This window comes from Ambystoma mexicanum, chromosome 4q (assembly GCF_040938575.1).
Source record: "Ambystoma mexicanum isolate Mex_15411 chromosome 4q, UKY_AmexF1_1, whole genome shotgun sequence".
In the NCBI taxonomy this organism is placed as follows: domain Eukaryota; kingdom Metazoa; phylum Chordata; class Amphibia; order Caudata; family Ambystomatidae; genus Ambystoma; species Ambystoma mexicanum.
In genome coordinates this window covers 441,372,021-441,387,205 of record NC_090928.1, presented here as the reverse complement: position 1 = coordinate 441,387,205, position 15,185 = coordinate 441,372,021, and the positions used below count along the sequence as shown (strand labels likewise).

Genomic DNA, 15,185 nt, shown 5'->3' with positions numbered 1-15,185 from the left:
TATGTTCTAGTTGTCTGTCCTTATTTGTTGATTGCACACCCTGAGGTCAGCAGGCTTGTGGCCCTATGGATTAAAAATTCTTAAATAAGCTTCACCCCCGGTGGTCATCTTCAGATTTGGTAGAGCACCAATGGCAGTATGAACCAAGAGGAGCCACAGAGGGGAATGAGGGAGGGTTCAAATGTGAATCCATGCCAGAACCATGCTGGAGAACAGGAGTTAGAGTTAAGTGGTTACCTTCTCCAGCATGGGGTCTGGCATGGATTCACATGCTCATGAATACAATTACACAGCAAACTTTTGCACAGACATGGGAGGCGGCAAGGCTCAACAGAAGCAATACAATTACCCCTGGTACAGACTCACCTCAAGTAAACAGGTTGTGTAGCACCGCTTGCCCGACCCAGGACTCCTCCCTGGAATGGAATCCCTGTCAACGCAGTAGAATCCCATGAAGGTGTGCGTGGACCACCACGTAGCCGCCCTGCAGATTTCAAGCAGCAGCACACCAGAGAAAGATACCATTGTCGCTGCGATGACTCTGGTGAAGTGAGCTCTTGCCCGGCCTGGAAGAGGTCTGTTGGCCAGATGATGAGAGTGCATGATGCAGCCGGAGAGCCACCTGGAAATGGAAGCCTTAGAGACAGGGCCTTCCTGCTATTCATACGCCCAAAGTTCAGAAAGAGCCGAGATGTCTTCCGAAAATCCTTTGTGCATGCCACAGAAAACTTCAAGGCACAAGCAAGATCCAGCAAATGCAAAGCACTCTCAGCTGGTGGGGAAGGGTTCGGGAAGAAGACTGGTAACACCAAAGGCTCACTGAGATGGAATTCAGAAGCAACCTTCGGCATACAGGTGGAGTGGGTCCGTAGCACCACCCTTGTAGCGTAGAATGAAAAATAGGTCTGATCGCAGGAGAGTGCCTGAATCTCCCCGACCCATCTGGCCAAGGTGATGGCCACTAGGAAAGCATTCTTCCATGAGAGGAACTTCAGAAGGGCCTGATGCAATCATTCAAATTGCGACCCCATGAGGTTAGTCAGAACAACGTTGAGCTCCCAAGCCGGTGCAGATGCCTTCACTGGTGGAAAAGTCTGGAAGAGCCACTTGAGGAACTCCTTGACGAGTCTGCGAGATCACAGTAAGGGGTTGCCTGGCGTCCAGGTGTGCCAGGAAATGGCTGCCAGGTGTACCTTGATAGAAGCGTGAGCCAGCCCAGTCTTGGCCAGCGAAAGCAAGTACAGAAGGAGCTGAGGGGCCGTGATGTGCAGAGGCATAATCTTCTGAGACCTGCACCACACTGTGAAGCACTTCCATTTGTGCCTGTAGCATGACAGCGTAGAGGACAGAAGCAGGGAAGTGAACAACATTGTTGAGGTAATACATGGTCAAAGGTGTTGCATGCCAACCAGGACACATGTACTCCATAAGATGGAAGGAAAGCCGCCAGTGCCAGCCTGATGGCCAACAGTTTTAGCATATTAATGTGTTCCAGAGCCAAGGTTGGATCCAAAGACCACTCAACCATCAGATGCCTCAGGTGGGCACCCTAAGCACTCATGACTATGGCCTGAAAAATTTTACTGGCGACCAACAAGAGGTCTGACATGCTGCCCTAAAACGGAGACCCCGGGCTTTGAAGCAGCCACTAGAGAGCCTGCATTGGCAATGGAGCATCTGGCCTCAACAGGATGCAGGAGGCTCCGAAGACACAGAAAAGTAGAGGTCATCTGAAGGAAGTTTACCGTTTGATCCTCTGGAAAAAAGGCCCTGCCCATGAAAGTCTCAAGCACTGCTGCAATGAACTGGAGTGAACGTACCGTTATCAGAGATTTGCCAAAAAGGGGAGGTACATGTTGGGAGAAACCAAAGGGTGTCTCACTGCTCAGTCCCTGGGGAACTGTCATCCAGGTGGCCAGGACAAAGCCATCACCTTTGGATCTAGTTCCTGGGGGTGGACCAGAGCGGGAGGATCACCTGGATGGTGGGTCCCGTGGGAGTGGGGCACCCAAAGGAAAGACGCAGTATCCCTGTACCCATTCCCCAGTAGAACACCCTCATTCCATGCACTATCTAGGAACTACACTACGCGCACACTGCTGCACGGACGAAGCACTTCAGGGAAAGACAGACTCACACACAACCAGTCCGTTTGACATGTCCCAACATCAGAGTCATGCACTTAACCTTAATGACTCGCACCTTAATCCTGTTACCTTTCCCCACAGGGATAAAAGGCGGAGCATGAGAGCACCCGGAGAGTAAGGCGAGAGAACAACCGAAGCAAGCAAGACCAGCAGAACGGAAGGGTAGGAAATCCCGGGAAGGCGACGCGAACATGGAAGCAGAGCAGAAGGACCAGGAGGCCAATGAAAGACTGTGGTCCTACCTGCTGCAAGATGAATGTCGCTACAGAATCCCAAAGGAGCAACTCCCTGCCACTGCAGAAGGTCACAGCGGTACCTCCCCCATGTGCAGCGTGAGGACTTGAAAGGAGGCTAGCCGCACTGGGCCAAAAGCCTTGACTGAATGGAAGGTCTTGATAAATTGTATCAGCTACTGCCGGTGAGTGAAAAGAGACCGGCTTGTGATAATGAATGAAAAGGACATTATGTGAGAGAAGAAGTGACAGAAAATAACTAAGAAAGGAGGCGGATAGTCAAAGTGGTCATACAAGGAGAAAGTCAAGGGTATAAACCGACTCGTACAGTTGAAGGTCTTTGCCAAGAAGTGAAAGGAACTGCAACCAGAAGGCCTTGCGAGAGAAGGCCGGTATAAACCTTTGAACTGTATCCAGTGTTGTAGGTTGAGCGTAGGACGGCAGCGGTGAGAAAGAGACGCTTGACTGTGAAAAGTAAACACTTTCTGCAATATAGCTCAGTGGCCCGGCGAGACACAATCGCCTATCGGAAGTCTCTGTATCGAACTGGCAAGTACGTAAAAGTGAAGGCGTGAAATATTGCAAAGAAACAAGTATGATACTGGCAGTTTGAATGCTCGCACACGATCGAGGGAAGCCAGAATTGCCTACAGAAGAAGGTCTGAGCCCAGAGGAGGGGGACCCGAGTGAACCGATGAAAGTGAACCAAATATATAAATGTCATATCATATAGATGTCATATCATATCTATAAATGTCATATCATATCAAATATTTGTTTAAAAAGACATTAAGAGTTCCTGAATGCTATAAGCTAGTAGAACTGGTAAAGTTAATTGAACTGTGATTTGTAGGCTTGTGTGAACCCGACAAAGGGATGCCAAGCGAAAGCAAGGGAAGGTGAATCCTGCCTTTTGATAAAGTGAGTAAACAGTGGGGTAAAGACAAAGACGAACCCAACAAAGGGGCATCACGAGAAAGCCGCAGAAGAGGGTAATCCCACATGGTAAGAGCTTGAGAAAAGTCTTTCGTTGCCAGGCAAAAGACATTGATTCGAAGGATCATGTTTTTTTTGGAAGAAACAGCTTCCTTATATGCTCAAGGGGTGCTCACAGTCAAGCCACTGTTCCGCCTTGTCTCGTGATGCAACGTGGGGAAGGGTGTGTATTAGTTCAGCAGTCCTGAACTACCAAAACCCTTTTGGACATTTTAGTTTGCATTACACTCTTTTGTTATACATATTGTCCCGCACCAGTTTGTTATAAAGAGTAAGGATTTGGCAATTTATTTTTTAGTACAGGCCATTTTGTTTTGATACTACACCACTATGACAGCTTTTTCTTTACTTTGATGCTCATAGCTTGCTCCCATCTTAGATTTAGGTTTAGATTAGGCGTTTTTCTTACCCATATATTGTTCAATTAACACCCTTGGATTGTCCTACTTGTGCCTGCCGTGCGTCTGATAACCATGCCTTCCTTACAATAGGCCTATGAGCAAGTACACAGGCCTTTCAGGAATAGAGAATTCAGAGCAAATGTTTGTTAAGTATGTTCAAAAGTACCAAATTAACAATGGCCAAGTGGGAGTCGTAATACCAATCAGCAAAGGCTCAAAAACATAACTTTGGGCACCCTTGTTATAGTGCACAGGAGAACGCAGAGGTTAGAAGGACACCCAACCAAGGTAGCAATAGCGAGCAGTCAATGCTATTCTCAGGAGAGTGTGAGTGGAGTCAGGGCTCCACAATGAGTCCACAGTGATGAAACAAGGGAATTTGTCCCTTCTCTCGAAGGGGGAGCACCCCCCTCTCTGTGAGGCTAGGGAGAGGAGCCCGTCCGCAAACACCTTCCTTTGGGGTTGAGTTAAGTGGGACTTCACAGGGAGAGACCCCTCCTTTGGAGACAAGGGCTACCATACCTATGAGGAACTTCCTTCATCAGTAAATAAAATGGCATACATGGGATTACCAAATCCTGTCAAGTAGACTGTACCGAAGAAGAGACTGAGGGATGCTATTCTTCAGGAGAAAGAGAACATGTCTGTAAGGAAAACTCACCAATCCACCGAGACGAGTGGATTGAAAGGGGAACACTTGTCATGTAGAGAACGATAAAGAGGACGTAGTGAGAAGGCAGTACGTCTCCACGCAGGGGAGGTTTGCTGACGTGAGCATGGGAAGAGGTGGAGTCATTGCGAGACGCTGAGCCCCCGAATTCCAAACTTGCTGGGAAACAAAGGAACAAACGCTGAACAGTCAGCATACCAAAGAGCCTGAGAGGAGAAGAATTGGTGGAGGCGTGACCCTGAGAGAGGCAGGATGGCAGCTGGCCCATGCAACAACGTTGAGACAATCCGACGAAAGCCGCCACAAGCGCGCATGGAAACCCAAAGAAGTGCAAAGAAGGCAGTCGAGGGATACCAACAAAGCCGGCTGGCAAGTACAACAAATTAATCGAACCCAAGCCAGACCTGCAAGAGTCCCAGGACTGTTTCCTAAAAATAATGAATGTGATGGGTGACCTGGGAGGCACAGGAAGAATAACGAAGAGTATAATATAGAACAAATAAATTGTCTCCGTACTATTAAGAAAGAAGAGTTGCTATTTTGGAACTGTGATGAATTAAGCACAAAACCCATAAAGTTAATTGAAGGAAAATTGAATACAAGTGGATCATCGTTGTTACATATGCACTGTGATAGTTTGGGAAAAGAACAGGACTTTTCCATGGGGGGATGAAAGTAGAAATACAATATGTTTACTAAAAGGGAACTCTGTACAAGAAAAGAAACAATAACGTTTCCAAAGAGGCAGCTGCATGATAGTGAGAGAAGCCCATGGTCAACCTTAATGAATGAGAATACCTTGAGTAAAAGAAAGATACAGAAATCCTCAAAGGAGGCGATGAACCATGGAATATATTTTTATCCTGGAAAGAAAGGAAAACATGTGAGAAGCCCAAAGTGTGAAATAAGAAAAAAGAATATTAGTAGTTCAAAGCACACACAGCTTATTATAACCAAACAAGTACAACAAAGCAAAGACTTGCCTAAAGTGGAATATCTGAACTGACAAAGAGTTGCCAAAGAAGAAAGCATATACCAAGAAAACAAGTGTTAGAAGCACGAAGCAGGAGAAGGGAGTAATTCTCCTACCTTTGTTTTGTTACAATAAGTGATAGGGTCAGATAGCAATAGTTTTGGACGATGGACAGGTTTCTTTTTGGACACTGAGGAAAAGATGACTGATGAGCACCATAGTTATTTTTTAGGTACGGAACACCGCATAGCTATAGGGATAGTTCGGCCTTTCTGACTTTGATTTACTAAAACTTACTTAAAATGTTCTTTCAGAGTCCGCAACCTTCTTCTGACGCGTCGCACCACAAAGTGAAGCACACAATTTAATTTAGACAGGAATGTATAAAAATACAGTATTTATTCTAGGCCTTAAACACATACTAAAAATGAAACAAGCAGGTGAAAATATCGCACAACACTCAATAATAAACATATATGCAGTCTGTCACGGATTTCCCCCTTTCTCACCTGAGCTCGATCCTTGCAGGAATTCTTGGAAGGAGCCTTCTTGCGTACGGATCGGGTTTTGTACAAGCCCGCGCAAGCCTCTTCTGGTTCCAGCGTGTGTTCACCATCCAGGGGTACTTGGAGTCTCTGGGAAGTCCAGAAAACGAGGGAGGTGTACTCGGAGGCGGTACACGAGATCCAGGAATCAAGGCAGAGTAAGGAGGGAGGAAGGGAAGAGGGGGAAATCGAGGGTCCGGGAACCAGGAAACAAGAGATTAGTTACAGCGAACTACGGAGCACACGTCTAGCCACTGCAAGCGGTAGCGTTGAGACGTGCGGGCCCGCAGGGGCGTGGTCTCTTTGTAGAATGAGCTACGTCTGACGTGGAGGCTGGTGGGAGCATACCATGTTAGACGGCCATGTTGGAAGTACCAAGGAGTGCAAGCCCCGTTGTGACAGAGACCAGGAAGTCCAAAAGGGACACGTTCTATGGATCATGACAGCATGCCTCCTCCGAAAAAACCTGTCCCACCAGGTTTGCCAGGGTGTATGAGATGATATCTTCTGAGCAATCTAGGGGTATTCAGATTTGAAAATGGTTCCCAGGTTCTTTCACTAGGAGGATATCCTTTCCACTCAACCAGGTATTGAAGTTGACCCCGTTTATACCTGGAGTCGCATATTCTGGATACTTCATATTCCAGCTGGTCGTCCACAACCACGGGGTTGGGTCTGAAGGACTTCCGGGAGGACTGGACGTAAGGTTTTAATAAAGAAATGTGAAAAACTGGATGCATCTTCTTCCAGGAGTCTGGCAATTTGAGCCGGAATGTCACTGGGTTTATGATTTCCTTTATGGAAAAGGGGCCATAGTACCGGGGAGCCAGTTTGTTTGGTTGTAAATGTCGAGGCAGTAGTTTCGAGGACAGCCAGACCTTATCACCAACTGCATAAGAAGGTCCTGGTCTTCTCTTGGAGTCCGCATAACGCTTGGTGTGAGTTCGGGCCTTTTCTAAGTGTTCTTTGGCTTCCTTGTGTACGTTGATGAGAGTTTCAATCCAGGAGTCGACTGTTGGTACTGGTGTGGGATGTGGGAGAATGGAAGGTAGAACCGAAGGGTGGAATCCTTGGCGGCAAAAAAAGGGCTGGTCTTGACTGCCGAGTGATCAGAATTGTTGTAGGTGAATTCAGCCACAGGTATTAAGAGTGACCAGTCGTCCTGTACCTTGGTGGCGAAACAACAAAGGTATTGCTGTAGGGTCTGGTTCACACGTTCGGTAGCTCCGTTAGTCTGTGGATGATAACCTGGAGAGGGCACGTTGGATTCCTAGAATACGCCATATGTGTTTCCAGAATTAAGAGATGTATTGAGGTCCCCTGTCTGATATGATCTTGGAAGGGAGTCCATGAAGTCGAAATGTGTGTTCCAGGAAGATGCCAGCGAGTTCTGATGAAGATGGCAATTTGTACAATGGTGTAAAATGAGCCATGTGGGTGAATAAATCAATGGTGACCATGATAGTCGTGTAACCTCTGGATGGTGGCAATTCCACAATAAAGTCCGTAGCAATGAATTCCCAGGGCCTAGACGGTAGCATAGGTTGAAGTAGGAGACCTGCCGGTTTCTTGTTATCATGCTTGTTTTGATTGTAGACTGCACAGGCTTGAATGTACCGCTGAACATCAATTTTAATTTTAGGCCACCAAAATTGTCTGTGTATGAGACGGAGGGTGTTGGTGACGCCACAATGTCTGGAGTGAAGGGTATCGTGACAGAGGTTAATAATCCGTTGTTGTAGTCTCCGTGTGGGAATGACCAGGCCATTATCATTAAACAGGTACCCGTCTCTTGTTCTAAGATGCCACTGATTCTTCCCCGTAAATTACTTCCGGATCTCAGAGGACTGGGTTTGCATCCGAATGTCTTCCAGGAGACTGATTGCTTGGGCTACAAAAATTGTGTGGGGAAACATCTTTGGGAAGGACCGATCTTCAAGAGATTCGTAGTCGGGACGTCGGGATAAGGCGTCAGCAATTATGTTCTGTGATCCGGGGACATGATGGATGTGGAACTGGTACTGGGCAAAGAAGAAGGCACAACGGGCTTGACGACTATGCCTACATTCCAAAGATTGTAGAACTTGAAGATTTCGATGGTCCGTACGGACCTAAACAGGACGTTTACCTCCCAGAAGTAGATCACGCCTTTCTGTGAAGGCTTGACGGATGGCTAACAGCTCCTTTTCCAAGACGGAATAATGAGTCTCGCTGGGAGTCAGGGTTTGTGAAAGGTAAGCAATGGGATGTTCTAATTTGTCCTCGAATTCCTGTTTTAGCACTGCTCCTATGGCATAGTTAGAGGCATCCGTCTCCACTAGAAATGGTCGATTAATATCAGGTTTAGCTAGGATGGGGGCTTGAGTAAACTCTGCTTTTAATCGTTGGAATGGCTTATCTTGAGCTGATGTCCAGAGAAAGGGAGTATCTTTCTTCAATGATGCAATGATCGGTTGAACTATCTCAGAAAAGGACGGTATGAATTTCCGGTAAAAGTTGGCAAGGCCCAGGAAGGATTTAATCTATTTCACGGTAGTGGGAACAGGCCAAGATAGTATGGCTTTTACCTTTGAGTGGTCCATTCCAATTCCTTCTGGACTAACGACAAATCCTAGATAGTGAACAGTAGAGACACGAAAAAGGCATTTCTCAGGTTTAGCTAGGAGTTTGTGTTCACGTAGCCGTTGTAAGACTGCCTTAACATGTTCTTCATGCTTTAGATGGTCCTTGGAGTAAATCAAGATATCGTCCGGGTAAACTATGATGAAGAGGAACAGCATGTCAGAAAACACCCGATCCATGAAACTTTGGAAGACCGCTGGGGCATTAGCGAGTCCGAAGGGCATGACCAGGTATTCAAAGTGACCAAAGTGTGTTCTAAAGGCTGTTTTCCATTCGTCTCCTTCCCCGATACGGATCAGATGGTAGGCACCCCTGAGATCCAATTTCGTGAATACTAGAGCTCCTCTCACTGCTTCCAGGATATCTGAGATTAAGGGCAATGGGTAGCGGTCCTTGAGGGTGCATTGATTTAATCCACGATAATCAAGACAAGGCCTAAGCTCTTTAGTGTCTTTCTTGGGAACAAAAAACAACAAAGCTCCAGCTGGAGATTTGGATGGTTTTATGGTGCCATTTTCAAGGTTGGTATCCAAGTATTCTCAGAGAGCCCTTTCTTCTGGTTCGGATAAAATGAAAATCCTTCGAAAGGGAATCACTGCTGAAGGTTCTGTATCAATAGCGCAGTCTTCAGGTCTGTGATGGGGTAGGGCCTAGACTATAGCAGTTGAAAACACGTCAGCGTATTCCTGATAGGCCTAAGGAACCTGTATGATATTTGAAACCATGAATGGACCTTGCTGGTCTGTTGGCGTGCCTTCGGAAGATGTCGAGGAGGAATCCAGGAATAGACAGTGAGACATGCAATGCTCAGAACCAAGAAACACGGATCCTGCTGTCCAGTTGATATATGGGTTGTGCTTCCGTAACCAGGGCATACCCAGTACCATTGGGTAATGAGCTGACTTTATGATGTCAAATTTGATCACCTCTTGATGATGGTTTATCGAGAGTTGGATCACTTTGGTCTGTAAGGTTATGGGTCCTGAAGAAAGAGGTATTCCGTTGATCGCCGCCACAGGTTGCATGATGCCTCGAGTTTCATATGGAATGTGGTGGCTAAAGACCCAATCTTGATCTATGAATATCCCCATGGCCCCACAATCCACCAAGGCCAAAATGGGGTAGGTCTCATTCTTGGATGGTGATAGAAAGGCCTGTAGAATCACTAGGTTGTTCTGTCCAGGAGAGTTCAAGGATGGAATAGATGTGGAGCAAACCTCTATCGCCCGAAGCCTTGCTCCATCTAGGATCGGGAGCTGGCGTTTCACGAACGTCGTGGAGGGGCTAGAGGACACTCTCTAACTAGATGTTTATCCGAGGCACAATACATACATAACCCCGTGTGGATCCTTCGCATCCTTTCTTGCGGGGATATGGGTCCACAGAAAGCCCCTAATTGCATGGGTTCTGGATCATTAACAGAGGCAGGAGTAGGGTCAGACTTCGAGGAGGTCTCAATGGAAACCTTCTGGAAGGGCATCTTGGTTTTCTTCTTCTCTGCCTTCCTTTCCTGGATACGAAAGTATCTGCATAGCGAGATCCATGAGGGCGTGGAATGAACTTGGGCGAGCCACTCTGGCTAGTTCATCTTTGATGTCTTCATTTAGCCCCCTTTCGGAAAAGAGTAAAGCATGCTTCTGAGGACCAATTGTAACGCTCACCTGATTCCCGTAGAGGCGCCGGTCTTGACTGGGCGTATACCGTATCTGCAAAGGTGATGTGTAACACACGGCTGGCTCTTTGGGCTGGACCTCTGTGCACTGTATGTCTGACTTGAAGGGTAAGATGTCTGCAGATAGAAAATATGGGATTAAGGAACTGGGTGATTGAATGTCTCTCTCTTCTTCCCTTTCTCTTCTCCTGTAGAACCCCAAAGGTTAACGCTCTCACCTTAGGTAAGTGAACGCCGTGCTCTCCATCTGCCTCGGGGCAGGGTGCTGTAACCAGTTTCTTCACTGGATAAGGGGAGCAGGCCTCTTGACTTCAGAGGACTGCTGTCCGTCGTTTACTGCACGAACGGTAAGTTTCGAGTAATTCTAATGTCTTTAAAGTCTTTAGTAATGATGTTTCTTGTTTTGCAGGGTTCCGGCGATGGCGGATGACGGGCTGAAGTGAGTTGAAGATGGAGCCCGTGTATGAATAGAAGCGCCTGGAAGCATGTAAGTAAGCGCTTGTTGCCTGATTCACGATGCGCTCTAACTGTCTTTTTATTTTGCAGGTACAAGTTCGGAGCGGCTGCATGGTGCCGGAATACCCACTGGGTTAGATGTGGAAAGGAGTAATGGCACGTGAGTATTAAAGTTCCCCAATGTCTTTAAACGCACCTTGTTTTGTCTTTCAGATGCGGGATGCAGCGCCGAAGGCCTCCGGAGCGTGCGAAGAGTTGGTAAGCTTTTGTCTTTCAGATGCCGGAATGCAGTGTGAAGACCTCCGGAGCGCACGAAGAGTAGGTAAGCCTTTGTCTTTCAGATGCTGGAATGCAGCGCGAGGCGTTGGTGACAGCCGATGGACCAGGTAAGTGAAGAGCTGTCACTGAAGACCGTAATGTTAACCTGTTCTTTCTTGTCTTTATAGGTGTTGCTGAAGACTGGATTCAGGAGGGTAAGCTTTTTTCCTTAGGCCCAGGATCAGATGCAGAAGACACGATGAGCGTTCTGCTGCAGAGGATGCAGAATAACGCAAAGCAAGATTCATCCATCGGGTGTGGTTTAAATAGCCTCCTGTAGTGCTTAGGTGTCTCCTTTCACAGCCACGCCTAGGTAAGAAAAGAGTTCCTGCTTTCCAGAAGAGTTCCAGTGTTCTGAATCTAGGGAGTGGCTCCTGCCCCACCCAACAGGAAAAGTAGTTCCAAACAGAAGAGGATCAGAGGCTCAACTGGCAGGCAAGTAAGCAGCATGGTCTGCTGCAGGTAAGTCCACCCAAGCATTATGAGCCCGGCGCTTCCAGCGCTGGGACTGGGCATATTTATGAGCCTGGTGCCACTGGCGCCAGGACTGGGTCCAAAAGGTCCCAATTGGGACTGGTTGGCACTCGGAACCTGGGTTATGGATCTGCTTCCACGGGAGTTGGGAAAACCCTGACCTTTTGGAAGCAGAGATCATGACACCAATCCGCTTCTTTAGCCAATTGTTTAAATCATGTTACATACTTAAGCATGTCCTGGGAACCTTGCTGGAAATCAAGTAGACGTTCCTGGGCGTTAAAGACCTGTTCTGGGCGGTCAAACATGGTCTTAAGGGCCTGTATAAATCCGTCGTAATCATCCAGGAGGGCATCTCCAGAATTGACTAAAGGTGTGGCCCAGGTTAGTGCATTTCCGGAGAGGTGCGAAATTATAAAGCCCACCTTAGCCCTGGGGGTAGAAAAGTAGTAGGGCTTAAAGGTAAAGTGGACTAAACAGGAGTCAAGGAATCCACGAAGGGTTTTTGCAGACCCATCGTATTTATTTACAATGCCGCCCAGTAGTACGCTTTCCTTTGTAGCGGAATCACGGGACAAAACTAATTGTTTTAATGTGGCATTTTCCGCTTTCAGATTCTACACCCCAGTCGTTAATTCTTGCATGCGACGTATGAGATCCTGAACGGCCGCCTCCATGTCCGATTCAACTTCGGTCGTTTGGCGTCTCAATCTGTCACGGATTTCCCCCTTTCTCACCTGAGTTCGATCCATGCAGGAATTTTTGGAAGGAGCCTTCTTGCGTACGGATCGGGTTTTGTACAAGCCCACACGAGCCTCTTCTAGTTCCAGCGTGCGTTCAGCGTTCAGCGTCTAGGGGTACTCGGAGTCTCCGGGAAGTCCAGGAAACGAGGGAGGTGTACTCGGAGGCGGCACACGAGATCCGGGAATCACGGCAGAGTAAGGAGGGAGGAAGGGAAGAGGGGGAAATCGAGGGTCCGGGAACCAGGAAACAAGAGGTTAGTTACAGCGAACTACGGAGCACACGTCTAGCCACTGCAAGTGGTAGCGTTGAGATGCGCGGGGGCGTGGTCTATTTGTAGAATGAGCTACCTCTGACGTGGAGGCTGGTGGAGAGCGTACAACGTTAGACGGCCATGTTGGAAGTACCAAGTAGTGCAAGCCCCGTTGTGACAGAGACCAGGAAGTCCAAAAGGGACGCATTCTATGATCATGACACAGTCACTATAGATTCTTAAAGTGCAATGACTTCAATCAACAAAGGAGGTAAGTAAAGTGATGCAGTAAAGATGAAATAACATCACAAGTGATTTTCCCTAGCTTCAGAAGTCCAATCCCTAAGAGGAGTAGGGCCTTGTGCCCAAAGGTCACAATGCTTCTCCACAGAATATTTTCTATAACAGGTAAGATACTTGTGTTGGTGACTTTTCAAAAGAAGAGATGCAGTAAAATGTGTTCTCTTTCAGGCTTTACTACTCAGATTTGGGGACCAAAAAGCAGTGGAAAAGAGGGATACAAAGAGACTTGTTCTCATAGTTATACTATGGAGGACAGGTGGGAGACAAATGCTTTGCGTTTACTTAACACCCAGCCCCGACTCAGAATTTCCCAGAGCACTGGATGGGTCGATTGGGGGTTGCTGAAGGTTGGATTTCCCACTTTTGGTTCCAGTGAGAGGTGCCCAGGAGCTGCAGGTGCAAAAATTCTTCAGTCAGGTCCAGGAACAGAGTGCAAACCTTGAAAATTGAGTAATGCAAGTTTCACCGATGCAGCCCTCTTCAGAATACTTTACAGAATGGGACAAAGGCGCGTTCCAGCGACGGCCACTGCACACAGACAGCAGAATCTTTCCAATCAGTAGTTGCAGAGGTTCTTCCAGAACCGGATCCCTTGAGGATGAGAGGCTGAAATTTGGCAGGAAGGCAATTTATACCATAATCTGGCTACCACCAAAGTTCTGGCTGCAAATGCAGAACTGCGATGGTTCCAACGAGGCAGCCCACTGGAGAGTTGACAGTCCACAAGGTGGTCCAGGGACCCTTCCAAAGGCTCAGAATGGCTGGATCCTCGAGAACACGCAGAGACTGTTTGGTTCTGCCAGTCCAGAGGTTGATGCACTGCACAGGAGGTACTCCAATAGGGATTAACAAGGCAAGATGCAGGAAGGGATGCCAGGTCTCTTGGGGAGTCTTCTTTGATTCTTCAGTTGGATGTTCTTCTATGAGGGATTCTTAGCTCCAACGCTGATCAAGCGCCAAAAAACGAGCAAAAATCATGTGGCGTGGCCATTTAGGGCAAACGTGAATGTGCACACTAGAAAGAACACAAACATTGTAAAAATATAATTGCTGTCACCAGCTTATCTACGCACATATATAAGTAACCAAAAATACCAAGCGTAAAAGGCTAGGGTGATGCAAAAGTATCCCCTTTGCACTGCAGTGTAAGATGCTGTGTGCAATGTTACACATTTACAAAATGTAAAAGACAAAAGGGAAACAGTTTCCTGGTACTGATAGTCTGAAGAACTGATCAGTCTCCCCAGAACATATTAGCAAAAGGTGTGGGAAGTAAAGCTGGAGGCTTTACTTCCCCTCAAAAATCAAAAACAGATTAGAAAATAAAGCACAAAGATTTCAGGTCCATAGAAACTATGGAGAGAGAGTTGGCAAAACAGAATTCTTTTCTAACAGGTCAATTTTTGAAAAGATCTTTACTTTTAGAGTGAATGTTTATAGGTACAAGTGAAAATTGATATAGGTCAATTGAAAGAGGTGGACCATTTAAAATGTAATCACCAAAATGTGGGATTTCAGTGGACCACAACAAAGACACATTGACACGCACAGATGTTGACTCTACACATTTACTTATATTTAGCAAATAATTAAACTACCTGCAAATATATAAAAAGAAATGTCAAAGCATGTTTTTAAATTGTAATACATGCAATTCTACTGAAATAGTTAAAATGGAACAGTAAACTTTGACGAAATTGAAATGTAGGAGTTCTTACATTGCATATGTTGTGCCATGACCCAGTTGTGCAACAATCTGTAGTTCTCCACAGAACCTTTAACCATTTCTACTAACAAGTCATAGGCTGCAGCTCTGGAAGAGTGAGATTTGCATTTTGGCTGATGTTTGTCCTTCAAATTTGGCAACAGGAACAACAAATTGAAGATGTCACGAAGAAATTCCTGCAACACATTAATGTAGTCCATTTCAATCACCAGCAGATGATAAAGCGAATTTGAAGTGGCAACCCATGAGAATCTAACACACAAACAACTTGTACAAGAACAAGCAATTTACCTCAGGTAAGGTTCTTTTTGATGGATATACAACACTGACATTTTTATCAGCGCCAACGCATGAGTTTGTGTGGATTTGCACGTACTGTCACAGTGTAACAGGCATCCCTTGCATCAGACTTTATGTATTTATGTCCTTGCCACATATACAGAGACATGTCACCCCTCTGAGCCCAGTTCCACCTCTAAGCCCCAAAAGATGCTGAGTAAAGGGAGAAGTGACATACAAAAAATACACAAGCATTTAGGGAGCATTACTAGAGGGATATGCGGGAGGGTTGATGAAGAATCTGTAGGAGGATGACTGTATCCATCAGAAAGAACATTGCCAAAGGTAGGTGACGTTCTTCTAACAGATACATTCC

At 46.6% G+C, this 15,185-nt stretch overlaps 1 protein-coding gene across 1 annotated transcript in view; it reads right to left on the bottom strand.

The window, feature by feature from the left end:
• Positions 1-15,185, bottom strand: part of USP34 (ubiquitin specific peptidase 34) — a 3,618,222-nt gene that overhangs the window by 1,464,689 nt on the left and 2,138,348 nt on the right. The window contains exon 41 of the mRNA XM_069608012.1: positions 14,523-14,706. Within this exon, the coding sequence (XP_069464113.1) occupies positions 14,523-14,706 (184 nt within the window). The remainder of the gene's footprint in view (positions 1-14,522; positions 14,707-15,185) is intronic.